This window comes from Lepus europaeus, chromosome 7, assembly GCF_033115175.1.
Source record: "Lepus europaeus isolate LE1 chromosome 7, mLepTim1.pri, whole genome shotgun sequence".
NCBI lineage: Eukaryota > Metazoa > Chordata > Mammalia > Lagomorpha > Leporidae > Lepus > Lepus europaeus.
Window position 1 is genome coordinate 21479540 of NC_084833.1, and position 22847 is coordinate 21502386.

Sequence of the window (22847 nt, forward strand, 5' to 3'; positions counted from 1 at the left end):
TAGGACCAGGTTGTGACTTTGAGGAATCACCTTCTCCCTCCCTAGGCACCTGTCCTCTTCTATAAGCCACGGGGACTCAACTAAATGACTTCTAAAGCTCCCATCTCTATGGTTTTCAAATCCCACCTTTATAAAAGATTTCACACTACCATAAAAGCATTCTGTTTCTACCAGGTTGATCTGCACCTCTGAAGTCTGATATTCCAATGAATGAAATTACCATTCTTTCAGTTTCTCCTATGAATGCTTACTCACCCTGGGCAGGGACCAGTTCTAAAGTGGCAGACAGGGGTGGGCGCTGTGGCGCAGCAGGTTAAGCCACTGTCTGCAGCGCCAGCACCCCAAGTGGGCACCAGTTCAAGTCCTGGCTGTTCTACTTCTTATCCAGTCCCCTGCTAATGTGCCTGGAGAGCAGCGGAGGATCCAAATGCTTGGACCCCTGACCAGCCCTGGCCTTTGTGGTCATTTGGGGGAGTGAACCAATGGATGGAAGATCTTTCTGTCTCTCTGTAATTCTGACTTTCAAATAAATAAATAAACAATTTGAAGTGATTCTTTCAAATAAATACATCTTAAAAAAATAAAGGGGCAGATAAAAGCTTCTTTTAAGCTGTTAATTTATCAAATTAGCAGTGGCTACTTCTGAGCACTTAAGCTGTTTGCTGCAGCAAGGGGAGAGTTAGTCCTTTGTGTCCCTGTGCTACCCAATTCTAACAAAGTTCAACTTAAAATGTTTTTATAAGTTAAATATATCACTATAAAAACAAGTAATATAATACAGCTGATATCAAGAATAAAATAAAAATTACTTCAAATCTCACTTTCAGAGATATCTGTTATCAGATATGTATCATGTCAGGATAGCTTCTACACACACACACACACACAGCTATATAGATAAATACTTTTACAAAATGAGAACAATATATTACTATATTGTATGCTTTTCCTCTGCACTCCTATATTTTATAAGATGTCTTTCTCAGTAAATAGCTCAATAACCCGCATTTGTAGTGGTTAGTATTAAAGTTATTTACCTAGATTTCCACTAATAAAAATTCAGGTTTTTAGTTTCTCTCCTTTTAACAATACTGTGATGAATCACTTAAACTTTTTTGTAAGCTGTCTGATTATTTCCTTCTGAGAAAGAGAACTGATAGGTTAAAAGGACTGTACTTTTAAATTTATGTTTTTTTGCTATTTTTTTCCAGAACAGTTGAATTAACTTAAATTCCTACCAACAGTGGCTGAGGTTCTACACACCTCAGGAATACAGAAATAAGAGTAATTACATTTTAATCTCTTTCTTGGCCATATATATTTCTTTTTTGTATCAGATTTTTTTAAACTAAAAATCTTTCTCACCCTCTCTCTTTAAATCTGACACGTTACAGATACTGAGAATGTGGTTTCTAATTGGTAGGACCATGGGTGAGAGTCCTTCTCTTCTTGTTTATTTACACTTTCTGACTTTTCCTATAGTGAATGTGGAAATTACTTAATTTTACAGTGTCTCTTTTACTTAAAGTGAGTACAGGTCCTCTTGTTAACATGAACCTTAGAAAACTATGCGACATGTCTTACTGTATTGACAAGTATAAACTCAGGTCTGAAGAACAATCTTGTAGCCTCCCCTCAACTATCCATAGATAAAAAAGCCTCTCACAGATGTGAAGCCAGGCAGAACGCCTACAAGATGCAATCAATGCCTTCTGTGTCTATTCTGGTTCTCCACACGGAGTTTTGCCCTTACTGTCTAAGCCAGATCACTGTCATTTGCAAATGACTGCCCAAGGATTCCTTCTGTCTGTGGCTCCTGCCTGGCCGCTATGGCCACTACAGCACTAGCAAGGTGTGTCTGTCAAAGGGCTGGAAGGAGCAAGGCAGAGAAGTTGTTACAGACGCTGTACCTGCAACTCTGTCTTCAGGATTCACGTCTAACCACCATGGACTTGAGCACCTTCTCCCAGGTTTAGAGAGGTCCAAATTCATAAAACACCAGCACCACCTCAGCTCTGGAGGGGGACTCACGTGGGCTCCTGTCTAGGATGTCAAAACTTTAATGTGTCGGATAAACGAATCCTTCATTAGAAACACTTGATTGTGTGAGATCAGTAAAACACTATCATCACAAACTGTCGGGGCTTTGCAAGGGCTTTGGTCAAAGGTGACTTTCTGCTGCTAGGTACTCATTTACCTATAGCATTTTACTGAGAAATTAAAAACCAGTCTCCGTTTTGTCAGAATACCAAGTCATCAAAATTAAAAGCAAACTTTAAATAAACAAAACCACTAAATCCTGAGCATCCCACCAATTTTCAAAGCCTTATGTCCCATATCACTATTTTTTAAAGTTTCATGCTCAAAGCGTTTGCCTTCTCATTTTCATGGTTTTTGGAAGACTGTTGAAAATATGCACCCGCAGTTGAGGTTAAGTGAAGGATACCCTACAGCAATTCTCTAGATTTGAACATTTACAATGTTGCAACCAATTCTATAAGAACGTTTACATCAAGCCATCACCATTGTCCTGATAGGCAAGTTAACAACCATTTTCAACAGGAGCAACAAATGAACACCTTATAAAAGTGCTATCAGCTTCCATTTTCTAGTTTATGCCACCAGGAAATATACAAGTAACATAACGAATACAACAGACAATCTGCAACTAAGAAAGTGAAGCAATGGATCAGTACACAAGGGTCGTGTTCTCTTGCCTGCTGTGGACACCATGATATTCTTGTACACACAGAGATAATGCAGCTGTGCACAGAGAGCTGCTGTGCCTGTGACTCAGAAATGACTCTAGCTTTAGCAGCAAATACTCATCGAGCACAGTGACAGGCAGAGTAATGACCCAACAAAGACATCCATGTCTTACTCCTCAGGACTAGTGAATACATGTCACATGGCAAAAGGGAATTAAAGATGTCAACACCGGGCTACGCTGCGGTGCCAGTAGATTAAGCCTCTGCCTGCTGTGCCAGCATCCCACATGGGAACCAGTCCTGGCTGCTCCACACTTCCAATCCAGCTCCCTGCTAATGGCCTGAGAAAGCAGTGGAAGATGGCTCAAGTGCTTGGGCCCCTGCACTCACGTGGGAGACCCGGAAGAAGCTCCTGGCTTTGGATTGACCCAGCTCTGGCCACTGCAGCCATTTGGGAAGTAAACCAGGGGATGAAAGATCTCTCTGTCTCTCCCTCTCTCTATCTGTAACTGCTTCTCAAATAAGTAAATAAATATAAATCTTAAAAAATAAAGACGTCAATATGATTAAGGTCACTAATCATATTATCTGAATTAAATAGAGCATAACCTGGATTAACAGGTGGGTCCAGTATAATCACACAGACTTAAAAGTAGACAACAACAAAGACAGGGACGTGACGTGACTAAGGAAGAAAGGTCAGAGGGATGCAAGATTGCTGGCTTTGAAGATGAAAGAAAAGGGGACCAAGAGGCGTGCATCTGCTAGCAACTGGAAAAGGTAAGAAAATGAACTCTCTTCTGCTGTCCTCTTTCTTGATCCTGGCCTTGGGAGGAATGAGTTGGACTCCTAACCAACATGCTGAGACACAATAAATCTGTCTTGTTTTAAGCCACTAAGTTTCTCGTAATTTTTTTTTATAACAGCAGTAGTAAACTATTAGGAGCACCCAGTAAGTACCAGCCATAATCCCAGGCATTACGGTGATGAATAAAACAGGTGTGAGCTTGAAATGGGTTAGCCATGTACTGGAGGATGGACACTAATGTCAGTGTCAGAAATTGAACCTTAACAGCTTTATCATCACTCAGGTGGTGACAAACTCAAAATCCAGGGAATTATTTGGTATTTCATGCTGGAAATCCCTGCTCTAAAAAAAGAGATAACTGAATCCAGTTCAGCCTGATTACTCATCAAAACATAAGTGGTATCAACTGTGGAGCAAAAAGAAATCAGCACGACTCATCTCTTCTACTGTACTCCCACAAAGCGTAAAATAAACATTAATGAAAAGGTTTAATTTTTTTACAAAGACAAAACCAAACCGAAGTTTCTCTTTTGCTCTTACTCTGACTGATGGCCATCCCCTTGTTTATATAAGAGCAAAGGATAAGTGGTCTCTCACTAGAATCAGATTAGGAACAAGGGTTTTATGTATCCTAAATTTTGCAGGACATTTTCAAACACTCCTGATGCAGTTTTTTAGGAAGGCAATTTGGTAATATCTAGGAAAACTAAGTAAAATGCATTCTGTGAACCAGGTAACTCCACCTCTAAAGTTTTATTTCACACACTCAGAGAAGCATGCAGTGATGTATACATGCTGTAACAGTAAAAACCTGAAAACTAAATGTCTGCCACCAGGAGACTAAATAATTCACAGACTAGCCATTCAACAGACTAGTATTTCTGACATCACAGATGTCTATATTGGGTCGGCAATGTGGTATAGTGGGTTAAGCCTCCACCTGTGGTGCCAGCAGCCCATATGGGTGCCGGTTCGAGTCCTGACTGCTCCACTCCATTTCTGATCCAACTTGCTGCTATGGCCTGGGAAAGCAGAAGATGGCCCAAGTGCTTGCACCCCTGCAGCCAAGAGGGAAACTTGGAAGAAGTCTTATTTATCAGGTGACCATGAGATAAATGTTCCTGGTTGTGTGTTTAAAAGTCTGCAAATACACAGAAACTTTCAGGAAGAAGACACAAGAAACAGTTTACTGTGACTATGTCCAGAAGTGCTGTGGTAGTCACAAAACTTTCTTTTTTCATTTTATAACAGGCTGAGTAGTTTGGGGAAAAAATACTTTTCAACAATAATTATGTATGTTACAGTTTTTAACTAAATTATAAAACCAAAAGATTGGGGCCAGCACTGTAGCATAGTGGGTGAAGCCACCGCCTGCAGTGCCAGCATCACACATGAGCACCGGTTCAACTCCCCAAGCTGTTCCATTTTCGATTCAGCACTTTGCTAAGGCCTGGGAAAGCAGCAGAAGATGGTCCAAGTCCTTGGGCCCCTGCACCCATGTGGGAAGACCCAGAGGAAGCTCTTGGCTTCGGATTGGCGCAGTTCCGGCTGTTGTGGCCAACTGGGGAGTGAACCAGCAGATGAAAGACCTATCTCTCTGCATAACTGACTTTCAAATAAATAAGTAAATCTTTAAAGACAAAGCAAATAAAAAACAAAAACAAAAACACCTGAAGGACAGGTGTTTGGTGTAGCAGTTAATACACTACTTGGGATGTCTTTTTTTTTTTTTTTTTTTTAAGATTTATTTATTTGAAAGGCAGAGCTACATAGAGGAGAGGCAGAGAAAGGGGGGGGGGGTCTTCCATCCACTGGTTCACGCCCTAATTGGCCACAATGGCCGGAGCTACGCCAATCCGAAGCCAGGAGCTCCCTCTGGGTCTCCCATGCAGGTGCAGGGCCCCAAGGCCTTGGGCCATCTTCTACTGCTTTCCTGAGCCATAGCAGAGAGCTGGATCAGAAGTGGAGCAGCCGGACCCACAGTGGTGACCATATGGGATGCCGGCACTGCAGGTGGCGGCTCTACCCACCACGCCACAGCACCGGCCCCAGGGATGCCTTTATTCTCTATTGCAGTGCCTGGGTTCAAGTCCCAGCTCCACTCTCCATTCCAGCTTCTGCTAATGTGCATTGTGGGAGGCAGCAGGCAGGTTCAGGTAGGTAGGTTCCTGCCAATCACATGAGAGACCTGGACTAAGTGTCAGGCTCCTCTTTGGCCTGGCCCAGTCCTGGCTGCTGCAGACATTTGGGAAGGAAACCACTGAATGGGAAATTTCTCTCTGCCTTTCAAATAAAACAATCTTAAAAGAAAAATGAAAAAAACAAAAACAAAAACCCTTTTATTTTGATGAATATTTCTTCTACAGATAAAACTACAGAAAGATAAAAAAGAAATACTTTTTTTTTTTTTTTTTTTTTTTGGACAGGCAGAGTGGACAGTGAGAGAGAGATAGAGAGAAAGGTCTTCCTTTGCCATTGGTTCACCCTCCAATGGCCGCCACAGCTGACGCACCGCGCTGATCCGAAGCCAGGAGCCAGGTGCTTCTCCTGGTCTCCCATGCGGGTGCAGGGCCAAAGGACTTGGGCCATCCTCCACCGCACTCCTGGGCCACAGCAGAGAGCTGGCCTGGAAGAGGGGCAACCGGGACAGAATCCAGCACCCCCACTGGGACTAGAACCTGGTGTGCTGGCGCCGCAAGGCGGAGGATTAGCCTATTGAGCCGCGGCGCCGGCCAGAAATACCTTTTTATCTTCTACAGATAAAACTACTATCCCCTCTTTGGTAGCAATGTTTAGAACTGCAGAATAGAGAACAGGGTTTAGAATCATTAAATCTGGGCTTGAGTTACCCTTTGCCACTTCCTACCTGCATAGCCTTCGGCAAGGAGTTTAACCACACTCAGCCTAACTTTCTTTCTTCAGTACTTCACAGGGTTTATACTAGGATAAAATGATAACAAATATGAAAACACTTGTATGATGTTCATGAAGAATACTAAATTTTATAGAAAAGACTTATTTTTCTTCTCTCAAACATTTTTTTAGTTATTTTCATTTTACTTGAAAGGCAGAAAGCGAGGGAGAGGGAGAGGGAGAGGGAGAAGGAGAGGGAAAGAGAGAGAGAGATTGATTTTCCATATCCTGGTTTATTCCCCAAATGCTCACAACAGCCAAGCCTGAGCTAGGTGGAAGCTGGGAGATGAGAACTCAATCCAGGTCTCTCACAGGGGTGACAGGGACTCAACTACTTGCATCACCCCCTGCTGTCACCTGGGGTACACATTGGAAGGAAGCCAGAATGGAAACGAAGCTGAGAACAGAATGTGCGAACTCAAATATGGGACGCAGGCATCCCAAGTGGTGTTTTAACTGCTGTGCCAAATGCCTGCCCCTAAATTGTTTTTAATACCAAACTCATCTGTTGCTATCCTAAATTATAGTCACTTCCATTCTATGACTATATAAAATACAAAAATGTAAAAAATAAATAAATAAATAAATAAAAACCTCCTTAGTTATTTTCAAAAGTTACACTCATGGGGGTGGGCGCTGTGACACAGTAGGTTAAGCCTCTGTCTGAGTCACCAGCATTCCATACAGGCGCCGGTTTGAGTCCCAGCTGTTCCACTTCTGATCCAGCTCTCTACTAACGACCTGGGAAAACAGTGGAAGATGGCCCAAGTGCTTGGGTCCCTGCACCCATGTGGGAGACCCAGAAGAAGCTCCTGGTTCCTGGCTTCAGATCAGCCCAGCTCTGACCACTGTGGCCATTTTGGGGAGTGGATGGAAGACCTCTCCGTCTCTCCCTCTCTCTGTAACTCTCTTAAACAGATAAAAAAAAAAAAAAAAATCACTTTAGCTGCCCTGGGTAGAAGAGACTGTCTGAGGGCAAAGTGGATGCACGGGCACCTGTTAGGAAGCTGCTGTATAGGTTTGGGACAGAGAGGAAGGTAGCTGGACTAGGCCTGCAGAAGTAGAGGTGGAAAGTCAAGGCTGGACTTGAGATACATTTCAGAAGTAAAGTGGACAGGTGATTGCTAGGTTAGGTATGAGATGTGAGATAAAGAAAAAGCAAAAATGCTGCTAAGATTTTGGACCTCAGCAATCTGGTAAACAGGGGGAAATAGTTTGATAGAGTGAAAAATCAGGAGTTTAGGATAAAATGCATTTTTGATGTCTATGAGACAGCTAAGTGGAGATGTTCAGCAGTCAGGTGGATATATGTGAGGTCTTCAAGAAGTATTACAAAACTATACTTGGATCTCAAGGTTCTTTAAATTTATCTTTTAATGTTGTGTTTTGTTTTTTTTTTTTTTTTTTTTTGACAGGCAGAGTGGACAGTGAGAGAGACAGACAGAGAGAGAAAGGTCTTCCTTTTTGCCGTTGGTTCACCCTCCAATGGCCGCTGCGGCCAGCGCATCTCGCTGATCCGAAGCCAGGAGCCAGGTGCTTCTCCTGGTCTCCCATGCGGGTGCAGGGCCCAAGCACTTGGGCCATCCTCCACTGCCTTCCCGGGCCACAGCAGAGAGCTGGCCTGGAAGAGGGGCAACCGGGATAGAATCCGGCGCCCCAACCGGGACTAGAACCCGGTGTGCCGGCGCCGCAAGGCGGAGGATTAGCCTGTTAAGCCACGGCGCCGGCTATCTTTTAATGTTATTTCCCCACCAACATTTTGAAGTACCCTCATACAAGCTGAGCTCCAGGAGCAGCTGGGACTGCAGATACGATTGGTAGATTCTCCAACTACATATGGTATTCTATGCCATGAGATTGCCTAGGAGCATCTGGGGAGCACAGGTCAGACAGAAGAGAAGGGGGTCATCAACAGTCAGGACTCACCAACGAAAGAGGCATTCAGCAGAAGAGAGAGGGAAGCCGTGGCCAGGGCTTCAGAAGAACAACCAGGAGCTTATGTCCTGGCAACCATGGAAGAGAATAGTTTGAGGTATGGGGACAAATGCTGGGGAGCTCAGAAGTGAAGTAAGATTACAGAGAACCGAAACTGGCAACCAGGCAGGCTTTGGGTATTCTGACAAGAACTGTAGGGATGACAGACAGATTGGGAAGGGTTTATGAGAGAATGGGACAGGGCAGAGGGTGTGCGAGCACAAGGACCCTTCCTGGGAGTCTGGCTATGAAAGAGCCACGCTCACAGCAGAAATCCCCTTGGTTCTCGTTTTGCTTCTGCCGTCACGGAGCACAGCAGAGGTGCAGGTACTGCTCACTCCCTGCTCCCTGGCATTCGGGAGTGCAAAGCTGTTCTAATTTTTGACCTGAGCTGCTGGCAAGCCCTCTCATTCCTCACTGTCAGAACGCCTTCTGTTCCCTTCCTCCAGTGCCGCTTCCATGCTGTAACAACTGCTGAGCCCCACAGCTGATGCTAATCCCCCTCCACAGCCCAGCTGCCACTTCTCAGCTACCACGCCTCTGCCTTTCCAGATTTTTTTTTTCTGACCTCCTTTTGTTTCTTCATACTTTTTTTTTTTTTTTTTTGACAGGCAGAGTGGACAGTGAGAGAGAGACAGAGAGAAAGGTCTTCCTTTTGCCGTTGGTTCACCCTCCAATGGCCGCCGCGGCCGGCACGCTGCGGCCGGCGAACCGCGCTGTTCCGATGGCAGGAGCCAGGTGCTTATCCTGGTCTCCCATGGGGTTTAGGACCCAAACACTTGGGCCATCCTCCACTGCACTCCCTGGCCACAGCAGAGAGCTGGCCTGGAAGAGGGGCAACCGGGACAGGATCGGTGCCCCGACCGGGACTAGAACCCGGTGTGCCGGCGCCGCAAGGCGGAGGATTAGCCTGTTGAGCCACGGCGCCGGCTCTTCATACTTTTTGATGTCTGATCAATAAAGTTGACCATTTAGATGTAACATCAGCAACAAAAAGGATGATTTCTTTTGCACAGCAAATCTGGCCACAGCAAACAGGCAGGAGGGATCTCTCAAGTTACAGTTCTCACCTTCTGTGCACCTTTTCTGAGGGCCTAAGGGCTGATTCACTGGTGAGTTACTCTGAGCTTTAAATGATTGATTGATTTGAAAGGCAGAGAGAGAGACAGAGAGAGGGAGAGATGGAGATCTTCCACCTGTGGTTCACTCCCCAAATGGCTGCATGCAACAGCGAGGGCTGGGCCAGGCCAAAGCTTGGAGCCAGGAACTCCATCTAGGTCTCCCACATGGATGGCAACGGCCCAGGCACTTGAGCCATCATCCACTGCCTTCCCAGGTGCATTAACAGGAAGCTGGAGTGAAAGTGGAGTAGCCAGGCCTTGAACTGGCACTCTGATATGGGATGCCAGCATTGCAAGTGGCAGCTGTACTACTTGGAGCTTTAAAGATCATCCAGAAGATTGAGGCTTTCTGTAAGCTAGGGGCCAGATGATTATCACACTAGTGGGCAGCTTCAGTCAGACAATGGTGAATTCCTAAACAGCAGAAACCACTTCTCAAATGTGTTCCCATCACCCAGTCAAAAGATAATTTGCTTTGGCAGTGTGAGACATGCTAAAGATTGAGATGGATATAGCCAACTCCAGGGAATATACAGTATTTTTACAGTAGAGAATTTTCCTAATAGACATAGCATGGCGTGGTAAATGATACAGACTCAGGGCTGTAAAAGCACAAAGAAACTACAGCTTATCTGGGCATCATGGAAGCATCACTGAGAAAGCATACTGGTTTTGGGGAAAGAACAACACATTCAAAGACCCAAAAGCAGGTGAGAACACAGCATATTTGGGTGCCACTCACAAAAGCTAAGTATGGTCACCAGTGGTATGTGTATGTTATTCTGAAGGAAGGGTGGGACACTCAAGGACAACCAGAGATAAACCTAGAGAGAAGGAAAGGCCAGGTCATAAGACGTGCTAAAGAATTTAGACCAAGGGGCTGGCACTGTGGCGTAGCAGGTAAAGCTGCCACCTGCAGTGCCGGCATCCCATATGTGCGCTGGTTTGGGTCCCAGAAGCTTCACTTCTGATCCATCTCTCTGCTATAGTCTGGGAAAGCAGCAGCAGATGTCCCAGGGCCCCTGAACCCACCTGGGAGGTCTGGAAGAAGCTCCTGGCTCCTGGCTATGGATTGGCCCAGCTCTGGCCATTGTGGCCATTTAGGGAGTGAACCAGCGAATGGAAGATCTCTCTCTCTCTCTCTCTCTCTGCCTCTGCCTCTGCCTCTGCCTCTGCCTCTCTGTAACTCTGCCTTTCAAATAAATAAATCTTAAAAAAAATATATATATATGGACCATGCTATGGTTTAGATGTGGTTAGTCCCCAAGGGTTCACATGCTAGAAGCTTGGTCCTCTGTGCAGCAATGTGAGGGTGGCAGAACCCTTAAGAGGTAGGGCCTCATGGGAGGTAATTAAGCCATAGAGGCCACTGCCCTTGGATGGGATTAAGGCAGCCCTCATAGGATCTAAGCTCTCAAAAAAGTAGATTATTGGGGCTGATGCTGTGGCGTAGTGGGTAAAGCTGCCGTCTGCAGTGCTGGCATCCCATATGGGGGTCTGGTTTGAGTCCCGGCTGCTCTACTTCCCATCCAGCTCTCTGCTATGGCCTCAGAAAGCAGAAGATGGTCCAAGTCCATAGGACCCTGCGCCTGTGTGGGAGACCCGGAAGTAACTCCTGGCTCCTGGTTTCGGATTGGCGCAGCTCTAGCTGTTGCAGCCAATTAGGGGGTGAACCAGTGGATGGAAGACCTCTCTCTCTCTCTGCCTCTCCTTCTCTCTCTGTGTAACTCCAACTTTCAAAGAAATAAATAAATCTTTTTTTTTTTTTTAAAAGTGAGTTATTACAAAGAGAAGACAGTACCTCCCCAGCCCCTGGCTTCCTGATTTGCCAATGGCCCTCTCCCTTTCACATACATTCACACCATGATGCCATGCACCATGCCCTGATAAGCCAGGAGAGTCCTCACCAAAAGGCCAAACAGGGCCATGCCAGAGGCCAAACAGGGCCACGCCTGATTTTGAACTTTGTCTCTAAAACTGTCAGCTAAGTAAGCCTCTTTTTTTTTTTTTTTTAATGTATGTATGTATGTATTTTAGAGACAGGCACAGAGAGAGCACACTTCATCTGCTGTTTCATTTCCCAGATGCCTGCAGTGACCATCGGCCTGTGCCAGGATCCTGGAACACAATCCAGCTCTCCCGCATGCAGAGACCCAAGAACTTCAGCCGTCACTGCTACCTCCCAGGTTCTGCTTGGTGGGAAGCTGGAGTCAGGAACTGCCGTCAGGCACTCTGGAACACAGGCATCTGAACTCTGGGCTAAGTAACGGCTGCCTTCTCTTTATAAAGCACACAGCTTCAGGTATTGCCTCATAGCAACGGGAAAAGAAATGGAATAATACAGACCATATCCTGGAACGTGTTCCAAACTGTGAAAAAGATAGTTTTCCCTGAGGAGTTGGGGGGGGGGGGGAGCTTCACTTTATTACTTCACATAGTCCCTTAACGTCAGTCATTTGTTTTTTTTGTTTGTTTGTTTGTTTTTGATAGGCAGAGTGGATAGTGAGAGAGACAGAGAGAAAGGTCTTCCTTTTTGCCATTGGTTCACCCTCCAATGGCCGCTGCGGCCGGCGCATCTCGCTGATCCGAAGCCAGGAGCCAGGTGCTTCTCCTGGTCTCCCAAGTGGGTGCAGGGCCCAAGCACTTGGGCCATCCTCCACTGCACTTCCGGGCCATAGCAGAGAGCTGGCCTGGAAGAGGAGCAACCGGGATAGAATCCGGTGCCCCAACCGGGACTAGAATCTGGTGTGCCGGCGCCGCAAGGCGGAGGATTAGCCTGTTAAGCCACGGCGCCGGCCTAGTCATTTGTTTTTACAAGTGCCATGTGTTACTTTTGTAATCCAACTTTTTAAAAAAATATTTATTCGAAAGGCAGAGTGATAGAGAGAGGAAGAGAGGAAGAGAAGAGAGACAAAGAGAGAGCCATCCTCCATTTGCTGGTTCACTCTCCAAATGGCTGCAACAGCTGGGGTTGGGCCAGGCTCAAGCCAGGGGCTGGAAACTGGGTCTCCCACATGGGTGGCAGGCAGTCAGCACTTGGGACATCTTCAGCTGCTTTCCCAGGTGCATTATCAAGGACCTGGATAGTAAGTGGAGCAGCAGGGACTCATGGGATACTGGTGTCACAAGCAGTGATGCCATGTAATCCAAATTTTTAAATTAAGAGAAACGAGGTTTTAAAGATTGCTTTAACTGCTCTGTGGAGTATGGATTGGAAGCAGGGCAAGACTAGAGGCAGGGAGAGCAGTTAGGAAGTTGTGGCAATAACTAGGTGGCCTAAATTAGAGTAACAACAGGGGATATGGGAAGAAATAGATATCAGAAGGTACAATGGAAAGAACTTGGTAAGGAAGAGAGAGGAATTTAAGAAGACACCTAGATTTCTCATATGGACAAAAGGGGGGATGATGAATGTTGATGTATTTCATTAAATTAAAGAAATGGGTCAGGACACATGTTTAGGGATAAAACTGTTTTCAATTTGGTCACCTTTAGACTGAAGCACCTAAGGGATATTCACATGGAATTAAAAGTTAATATTAGCGGTCTTAAATCTATAACTCTGGAGAAAAAAAAAATCTTGAGTTGCAGAAAGAAATGTGGATATTGTTGGCATAAACAAGACAGGATGAGGTTGCCCAGAGAGCAAAAAGAGAAGGCTGCAATGGCAATACTTAAAAATAATGAATTTCTCAAAATGATCTGTGGCCTACTTGTATTGTCTCTGGAGGAGTTAGATAAAACCGTGGAACCCTTGGCTCTACCACCAACCTACTGAATCTGACCCTCTGACCTGGGAACCTGCAAATGAAGCTAGCACCCCCAATTATGTGTGCAAAGGAGAGCATGAGAAGAACTCATCTGGGGGATGAGTAGAGGACGAGGGGACGGGGAGGGAGTTTAGGACAGAGCTGAGATTCCCTCTAAAGTACAGTGAGACTCTCGGGTCACGGCAGCCAACAGAAAAGGGCACTTCCCCCACAGCATAATGGGCTGGCGAAGATCAAGCAGTCAAGAGACATTTCTTCGGTGAGTGATTGGGAAAACTATCTGAAGTTGTAATTTACCTCTGTATAAATCCAAGCTCCTCTTACTGCAGTATAAACAAACCATTACCTGGGTAATTTGAAGAAAAATGGTAATGGACAACATCTGAAAAAATGGGCTGAATGAGAATCACTTTGATGCCAAGGGTGAGTTGCAAAGGTTTAGCAGGCGTCTAGCAAGTTGGTGAATAACCACCAGGACCTCCCCGGGCTAGATAAATCCCTGAAGTGTACACACACAGAAACAGAGCTCTAGGACAAAACACACTGAAATAAAGCCATCAGTTTCACTGGGTCATGTGAATGCTCTCCCAGATTAATCAAATTACTTCACATCAGACCAAAACGAAACCACTGGCTCAATTACACGTTAATAAAGACCATCTGAGTTTGCGGAACTGAGTCTGACAGCTCTCCTTTGGGTCAGAATTGCTGAAGCAACCACTCAGCACACAAATCTCTGTCAAGGCTTGGGAGCATTGGTCAGCAATTCGTCAGAATTCTGAAGACATCTCCCTGATCGGAAGCAACAGGAACAGCCACCAAACCGAATTCACACTTGGGCCCCTCCCCTGCTCACTTAGCCCTAATCTGCAGTCAGCACAAAACATTATGCAGAGTTTAGTAAAGCAAACTGGACGGGAAAAGACACTGACTTTATTGAGAGGGAAAAACACGCTTTAGACTTAGTACAAAGTGCTCATTTGCATGCAGCTGCAGACCAACGCGTTTTACTTATTGCTTATCACTAACTGTCGCCCACTAGTTGAGTGAGTTTGGGCGACTTTCTTCTTGTGAGTCACATCATGTATTCTTTAGGAGTTTGTCCATGGGCAGGAGTTTGTTGTAGCAATTAGGATGCCACTTGCAATGCCTGCATCCTGTATCAGAGTGCTTGGGGTCCAGTCTTGGCTACACTTTTAATTCCAGTTTCCTGCCAATGTGAAGTGCTTAAATCCCCAGCATCCACAGGACAGACCAGGAGACCTGACTCCTGGCTTTAGCCTGGCCCAGCCCTTGCTGTTGCAGGTATTTGGAGGAGAGACCAGTGGATGGGGACCCTCTATATGTCTCTGCCATTCAAATAAAATTAAAAAAAAAAAAAAAAGAATTTTTCCAAACCTAAAACCTTATGGTAACAGGACTGGAGGAAAGAGAAATAGTGGCCAAGAAAATAAATGTTACAATGTTACAAGAGAGTTGATAAAAGTGATACTGTTTACTTAAAACTTTATACCTCCCTTTACTGAGAAAGAGAATATCCCGAGGCAATAAACCCAGTGGCAGAAGCAGCACTTCTTGATTTAATAATTCTACAACTACCAAACTAGTAACATTTCAAGATTTAATCTGCTAGCTAGTAATTTAGAAAATGAAACATAAAACTCTCCACGGAAATGGTGTGATATACAGTGGTTAGGGTCTTAGGCTAATTCACAAAAGTTTATTTAACCTTTAACACAGGGAACTGCTAGACACTTTTTGACAAAAATAGAAAATAGATGTTGCCACACTAGTGATTAAGTGAAAAGAACATCAAAATCAAACAAAAAATATTTGTCTTGAAGCTTATTCTTCATTAAGTCAACCAAGCGATAACCCACTGGTCTGCCCACATTACACATCCTCCCTCAAAGCAGATTATCACAGCGCATGCAAGTCTCTGGACCCCAGGACGAGGACCAATGCTTACGTAAAATGAGACACTCTTACTGGTGTCCAGACACAGGGGACACTGAGGGATCAGAGGCAGGACAGAAAAACACAGAATTGGAGAGAAGCAGAGGGGCCTTTTCTTAGCCATCCCCTGATCACAGTGGATAAGAAACTTAGTGAGTAGAGTGTTCTCTTCACATCCAAGCTCCACAGTTCCCTGGACCACACTTCCTGGGAATTCTGTGCACTTCAGAAAACACACAGCCTAAAAACTGGGGAAGGAAGCTCCCTAGCTGAGGCAGGGATTGTTAAGAGACAATCCCTGAACTGATGGACCCTGATGCTGCCTGGATGGTGCAGAGGCTGCCTGAGGGAGTCTGAACTCCTCGCTCTGCCTGAAGCACATTTCAACCCACCTCAGGATGCACGCTCTCAAGTCTGCAGTGTGTCACTGATGGCTGCCTATCTGGTGTACACTATTGCTTGAAATATAAAAGTGGGCCGGTACCGCGGCTCAATAGGCTAATCCTCCGCCTTGTGGCGCTGGCACACCGGGTTCTAGTTTTGGTCGGGACGCTGGATTCTGTCCCGGTTGCCCCTCTTCCAGGCCAGCTCTCTGCTGTGGCCCGGGAGTGCAGTGGAGGATGGCCCAAGTGCTTGGGCCCTGCACCCCATGGGAGAGCAGGAGAAGCACCTGGCTCCTGGCTTTGGATCAGCGCGGTGTGCCGGCCGCAGCATGCCAACCGCAGCGTGCCAACCGTGGCGGCCATTGGAGGGTGAACCAACGGCAAAAGGAAGACCTTTCTCTCTGTCTCTCTCTCTCACTGTCCACTCTGCCTGTCAAAAAAATTAAAAAAAAAAAAAAAAAAAAAAAAAGAAATATAAAAGCAAGGTGCCGGTGCCGTGGCTCACTTGGTTACTCCTCCGCCTGCAGTGCCGACATCCTATATGGGCGCCGGGTTCTAGTCCCGGTTGCTCCTCTTCCAGTCTAGCTCTCTGCTGTGGCCTGGGAGGGCAGTGGAGGATGGCCCAAGTGCTTGGGCCCCTGCACTTGCATGGGAGACCAGGAAGAAGCACCTGGCTCCTGGCTTCGAATTGGCGCAGCACTGGCCGTAGCGGCCATTTGGGGAGTGAACCAATGGAAGGAAGACCTCTCTCCTTTCTCTCTGTCTCTCCCTCTTACTGTCTGTAACTCTACCTGTCAAAAAAAAAACAAAAAAAAAACATATATTGGCCGGCGCCGCGGCTCAATAGGCTAATCCTCCGCCTTGCGGCGCCGGCACACCAGGTACTAGTCCCGGTCGGGACGCTGGATTCTGTCCCGGTTGCCCCTTTTCCAGGCCAGCTCTCTGCTGTGGCCCGGGTGTGCAGTGGAGGATGGCCCAAGTGCTTGGGCCCTGAACCCCATGGGAGACCAGGAGAAGCACCTGGCTCCTGGCTTCAGATCAGCGCGGTGCACTGGCTGCAGCGTGCCGGCCGCGGTGGCCATTGGAGGGTGAACCAACGGCAAAAGGAAGACCTTTCTGTCTCTCTCTCACTATCCACTCTGCCTGTCAAAACACACACACACACACACACATATATATATATATAATCGAATGAATAGTTACTTCCCCTGGGAAGGACAACTTATAACTATAATGATGAGAAATATCCCTAGTTAAATCTGTATTGTGGGCATTTCAGGTTTTTAGTCAATAAGTACATATGCATGCTCACTGTGGGCAACCGTGACCTATTCCACCTAACTTAAACAGGTTTCAGTATCAGAGAGCTTCAGGAGGTATTTGCCACTCGGATTTTCTAAGACCTGATTTTCAGTTTTCCCTTAGCCTCTTCCTTGATAATAAGTCTCTTTAAAATTGAAATTGAAATCATATGCTGCTCTCAAACTTTATAACTGGAAAAGTCAATGAAAAGCTTGCTTTCTTAACTTTAAGCCTAACTATTTACTGCAGGGGTGACCTGGCAGAGATCCAGAAGATTCTTCAGACTCCCCCTCCTCTGAGGCAAGTTACCAGTAACCCCTACTTTTCCCCCACTAAGACCTAAGAATCAGCACCCAATGTGCAACAGAAGGAATCTGTGGAAGAACAAGATTGAGATCAGATTCTCCTCTTGCATTGCAGTGTTGAGCGTATACATAATGCATTTCCACCAGCTTTCATTTTTCAGATCGGCTACTTTCTCTGCTGAGTGGCAGGACACCAAAATCGGAAGGAGAAGTCAATGTCACCGAGTATAAATAGCTGTGGCCAATAACAATACTGCAGCAGGGCCAATAGGAGAAGGGCTCCCCAAACTGCAGCAGCAGTGACTTAATTCCATGTCTCCTTTCACGAGGGCCTGGGAAAAACCACCACTAGGAAACAGAAAGAACTCACGTAAGATTTCCAATGTCAGATTCCGATTTCTTATGTCCAAAAAAGATGAACTTAGTGTGCTCCCTGGGGTTTCTGAAACACACACGTACTTTTAAGTCTCACTGATGGCCAAGTACAGGAAACCTTTTCTAATGGAACTCAGGTACAGAGGCAATGCACCCAAAGGAAGACAAGATTCTCATGTACGCTGACCACCACTCGTGAACACCACAGCTGTCTTTTAAATTCTGCTTAACATGCTCCTTCTACTTGAGATAAAATCTGCCACCCTATGGCAAAGCTACATGTAAACTCTGCATTACACAAAAGTAAGCTTTGCAACTTGTCCATCACCATTCACTGCACACAATCTAATGACCAGTGCTTCGCTAGGGCACTGTTTTGAGATCCGTGGACTGCACTGCATGGGACACACACTTCACTTTCTAAACGTTTGCTGGACATTTCAGTTTTTACTTTTAAGCGCTGGAAGCCACTGAGTTTACCAGGATTCTGTAGCAGAACACACACGTACACTTTAACTAACAGCAGCGTTCACAAAATGCGGGCACTCATAAAGTTATATAAGAAAAGCAGCCTCTCCCCGGAGAAACGATTTCAGCACACACACAAGAATCCAGTAAAACGCATATCCTTCCATGCGGGGCTGGGTCACAGGGACTAGGTAAAGAAATAATGCAAAGTACACTGGGAATCGAGGACCGTGCAAACGGGAAAGCTGCAAGCGATGCCTCCAAAGGCATCTTCCAGCATTCCCTGGGTAGGTAGGAGAGCGCGTGTGAGTTCTCCAAAGAGCCCAGCTGACGTGGGTCACGGTGCACACGCCACAGCCTCCAGCGATTTCCACCAGGTGGGAGAGGAGCAGGGTGGGGAGCAGCAGGAATTGGTCCTCTCGGGGGCGAGGAGCGCCGAGGCTGTCGACTGGGACTCGCGCACAGCCCAGCGCTGCCACCTGCTTTCCACTTCTTCGGGGAGGGCTGCTGACGCGTGGGCACGAGAGGCAGGCATGGTGAATCTGACATTTCTAAACCCCGAGCACAAGCCGAGGTCCCCAGGGCCCAGCCCCCGACAGCCGGGACACTGTCCCCCGCGAGTGCAAGGCACGGAACTTCCACGCGGTCCAAGCGAGGGCCAGGAGACAAGTGGGGAGGGGCGGCGCCGGCTTCGAGTGCACCGGGCGCGGGGGGTCGCGGGCCCGGGCCCGAGGAAAGGTAAGCTGTGGGCGGGGCCGCGCGGAGCTAAACAGCCTGGGGCCGGGGAATCCCCCCGGGGCGAGGGCGAGGGCGAAGACCGACGCTGTGGCCGCTACCTGCTGCTGGATCTTCCCGTCCTCCGTGACGACCCAGTGCGTGGTGGCCAAGGCCCCTCGCGCTGCCACACTCAGCAAGGCGGAAAGGCTGAGGAGCCAGCCCGGGCCGGAGCAAGGTAGCAGCTCGCACCGGCCGCGGACCCCTACTGCCGCCGCCATCTTGCCCCCCCGGCTCGGCCGCTCACACCGGAAGCGGAAGCGGCTCCGTGCCGCCCGCCATCTTGGGGAGGTCTAGCGCTGGCGGAGGCGGAGGCGGAGGCGGAGTCGCGGCCGCGAGGGCGCTGCGGGCTGGGTGTTTTCTCTGCGTCTGTCTTGGCGGCTGGGAAGCGCTGCCTCTCGAGGCTCTCCCCGCCGAGCCTCGGGTCTGGGGACCGCTTTTTTTTTTTTTTTGGTTGTTATTGTTTGGTGTAGGTAACCCCATCTCGGAGCGTGGGACCCGGAGGGAAATGAAAGCTTTAAGTGGCGCTTCAGCCGAAACGGGAAGACGCAGTTTTTAAATATTTTTTTTTAAAAGAAGTTTTTATTTCTTAAAATAAGATTAAAAAGTTGGTAAGCCAAGCGTGTGGTTTCGATCCACGTAAAGGAAGAGAGGCTAAGTTACCGTTTTAAAAACTTTTAAACGGCGGACGCTTCTGCAGGGGCAGCGCTGACAGCTCGAATGCGGACCACGGAAGGAATTTGAAAGCTCTCGTTACCCGTTTTATTTTACCCATTGTATGTTCGATATGAAGTTATAAGTTGGTGGGTTATTTTTAACCAAGTCCTGGAAGTCGGTCTTGCCGACAGCTCATCCCTGTTGGAGGCCGGATTTCAGAGGCTCAGTGGCTACCAAAGGGAGCAGTGCCAGGGGCACTGGCATCACCGGGAAGCTTGTCAGACAGTCCCCCCGTGTCTGCTGAATTGGACCAGAGTCCCCAGGTGACAGGGATACAGATTACCCTTTGCGATCCGCTTTTCCGTGGGGAAACCAGGAGGCCGGCAGGGACTAGCATGGATTCTAGCTGTGGTTTGTAGGTTGGCTCTGTTGATTAGCTTCTAGCTGGATAACTCATGGTGGGTATTTCAGGTCCGCCTCCAACTTTGTCATTTTATTTATTTATTTTCATTCTACTTGAGGGAGACCAGAACCTTCCATTCACTGGTTCACTCTCCCTAAGGCCCACAATAGCCAGAGCTGGGCCAGGCCAAAGCCAGGGGCCCAGGCACTTCAGAGGTTATCTGCTGCCTCACAGGGTGTTCATTAACAGAAAAGCTGGATGAGAAGCAGAGCAGTCAGGACTTGAACCAGGAAGCCTGGCACAGGGTGGGTTATCTCAAGGGGGGATTTAAGTCACTGCGCCAAAGGCCCTCCTCGGTGTCACTTTAAGGATCGTTATGCTTTGGAGGGATGGAATATTGCCTGCCCACTTGCAGGAAAACAATTCTAAGTGATTGATTAAACATCACTTCATGCTGTGGAAACAATGACCGCAGCGTTGATGTTTTTTCTTCCTTCAGAGAGCATCTTTTCTTAAAGGACTGAAGTAATGACTATTAAGTTTTAAAATATAGAAGTGGCAAATAATGGAGTTATCCTCAGCATCTTATTTTTAGGTGTAGAAGTCTATGTTATTTGTGTGGAAAGCTATTAAGGAGCGACTGTCATTCTCATCTAACATTTCTTGAGTGTTTAATACATCCTGGGGCCTACACGTGCATAGTTCCTGTTAATCTTCACAATTTACCAGGTTAGGCTATTTATGTAGCTTGCCCAAGATCATATTGCTAATAAGATTTCGACTCAGAGTGTGAGAATGAAGGATAGTGAGAAGCCTGACGTTACATATTTTGTCTATCAACTATTTCTTTGCCACGTTAACCTATAGAGGGGGAAGAACCACAGCTTCTGTAATGTACCACTCACCCCTACTTTCCCTAGAAGATAACGCTTGACCTTTGTTGATTCTGTACTGGTCTCCTTATTGCTATGTAACAAACTGCCACTAACACGCAGCTTAACACAGGCTATCTCAGTTTCCCTGGGGGAAGAGTTTGGTATGGTGTGCCTAGGTTTTCTGTGTAGTACCACAAGCTCTCTGTGAGCTCATCTGAGGTTTAGGGGTCTCCTTCCAAGCTCATTCTTCAAGTTCCTGAAATAATTCAGTTCTTTGCAGTTGTAAGACTGAGGTCTTCATTTCCTTGCTGGCCATTAAGACAAAGGCCACCCAATGATTTGCTGCTGTATGGACCTGTCAACATGGCAGCTGTCCCTTCAAAGCAAGCAGGGGAAATGTCTCCACTGCATGAATCTTGGACTTCCTCCATGTCTAGATCCACATTTAAAACACTGTTGTGATCAGATCAAGTCTATCTCGATGATCTCCCTTTTAACTCCAATGTCATTAGTTACCATAATGACATCTGCACATCTTCCTTTTGCCATAAAACATATAATCACAGGAATGCTATATTGATATTTTCCTATGTTCTGTCCATACTGAGATTTTCCTTGCCCAAGATTTATTAAGGTATAATTGACAAAAATTGTGCATATTTACAGTGTGAAAGTGATCTTTTTGACATATGGAGGGTAGATTTTAGGCTCTTTGGGGGGTTATTTTAGAATTCTATCACAGATCCTAACTGCCAAGAACCAGACCTTCCGTTTATTGAATGGTTTTGAGGGTCACACATTATTACTTAGAATTGCCTCTGCTCATTCTCTTTCCTGCCTGAAATCCTTTTCTTGTGCTTCCTTCTCACATCAGTTATTTATTGTACAGCTCAGATCTCACCCTATAAAAATGTCAGCTTGTTTGTCTCCTCTGAATTCTGTAGCGCTGATATGACAACACCATGGTATTTTGTGATATGACTTTATACATTTTGAACAGCTAACTCTTGAGTAATGCCTGGAAAGATTCCAAGGTCCAGTCTGGTGAGACAGAACACTCAAGAGTAAGTCAGGCAAAGCAGAGTTATTACTCATAAACAGGCAGCAAGGATAGACTGAAGCCTGAGATTCATGGTAAGCTGCCCAGGACAGGTGCAGTCTCACCATATTGTACCACAGACGCAAAATACTCTGAGTTTTAGACCCTGGGTGCAATTAGGCTTGCTAAGCCCAAGTGCTACAGAATATAATGTCCTAGGGGGAATGAAGACCCAGCCCTGTTGGTTTTGGACATCTTTCTTATCTAGGGATGTTACATCCTAGGTCCACTGTCTGAGAACTGCAAGCGAGAGGAAGAGCCAGGTTGTCCAAGGCTATCTGGGGATCTGTCCTCCTATCGTTCTTTGTTCATTTATATAGACTGCAGCTGAGGGCAGGAATTTTTCCTATATGAATACATTTTTCTCTTCCACAGAGCTTCTATACTTAAGTATTTTGGTAAATCAGTTGTTTTAACTCCCCCCACAAAGGTAACTTTCCCATTTTATGTGAATAAAACAAAGATCCTAACCTGAATAAAATTGTTGCTAATTTTCTACACCCAGAAGTCACTTGTCACCCTCCTGTTACCCTGTTGTTCTAAGATGATGGTTCTCTTCCATTATACTTTCTCTCTTGGATTAAAACCTATGGAAGATGATACTTGACCAAATTACTGATACCTCAAATTATGATTCAAATCTTTGTTGACCAAGTGATAGGAGAGTCCTTAATTGCATGTCATTTGGTCTTTCAACATAAAGGATTTCAGCAACTAGGTTTTTTAGCTTATTTGCTATTATAAATCACAGAATTCTTGAAGCTAGGAATTGGGCATTAATAGATCTTTCTGGATTACTAACTTCCTCCCTTGTGCTACCTTAAAGTTGCAAAGGGTCTCCAAACTATATTTTTCAGAGAAAATGTTTGAGATAAAAATATACCCCAAGATAGGTTAACATTCTAGGTTATCAGTGAACTGAATACAGAAATGTCTGATGTTTTGCTTTGATAGTT

General features: G+C 46.1%; 1 protein-coding gene across 3 annotated transcripts in view; it reads right to left on the bottom strand.

The window, feature by feature from the left end:
* The window catches only part of TTC17 (tetratricopeptide repeat domain 17), a 150517-nt gene extending 131434 nt beyond the window's left edge, over positions 1–19083 (bottom strand). For all 3 annotated transcript variants that reach the window (XM_062196281.1, XM_062196280.1, XM_062196282.1), the window contains exon 1: positions 18920–19083. In XM_062196281.1, coding sequence (XP_062052265.1) covers positions 18920–19078 — 159 coding nt within the window. In that variant the 5' untranslated portion in view covers positions 19079–19083. The remainder of the gene's footprint in view (positions 1–18919) is intronic.
* Between the last annotated feature and the right edge of the window lie 3764 nt (positions 19084–22847).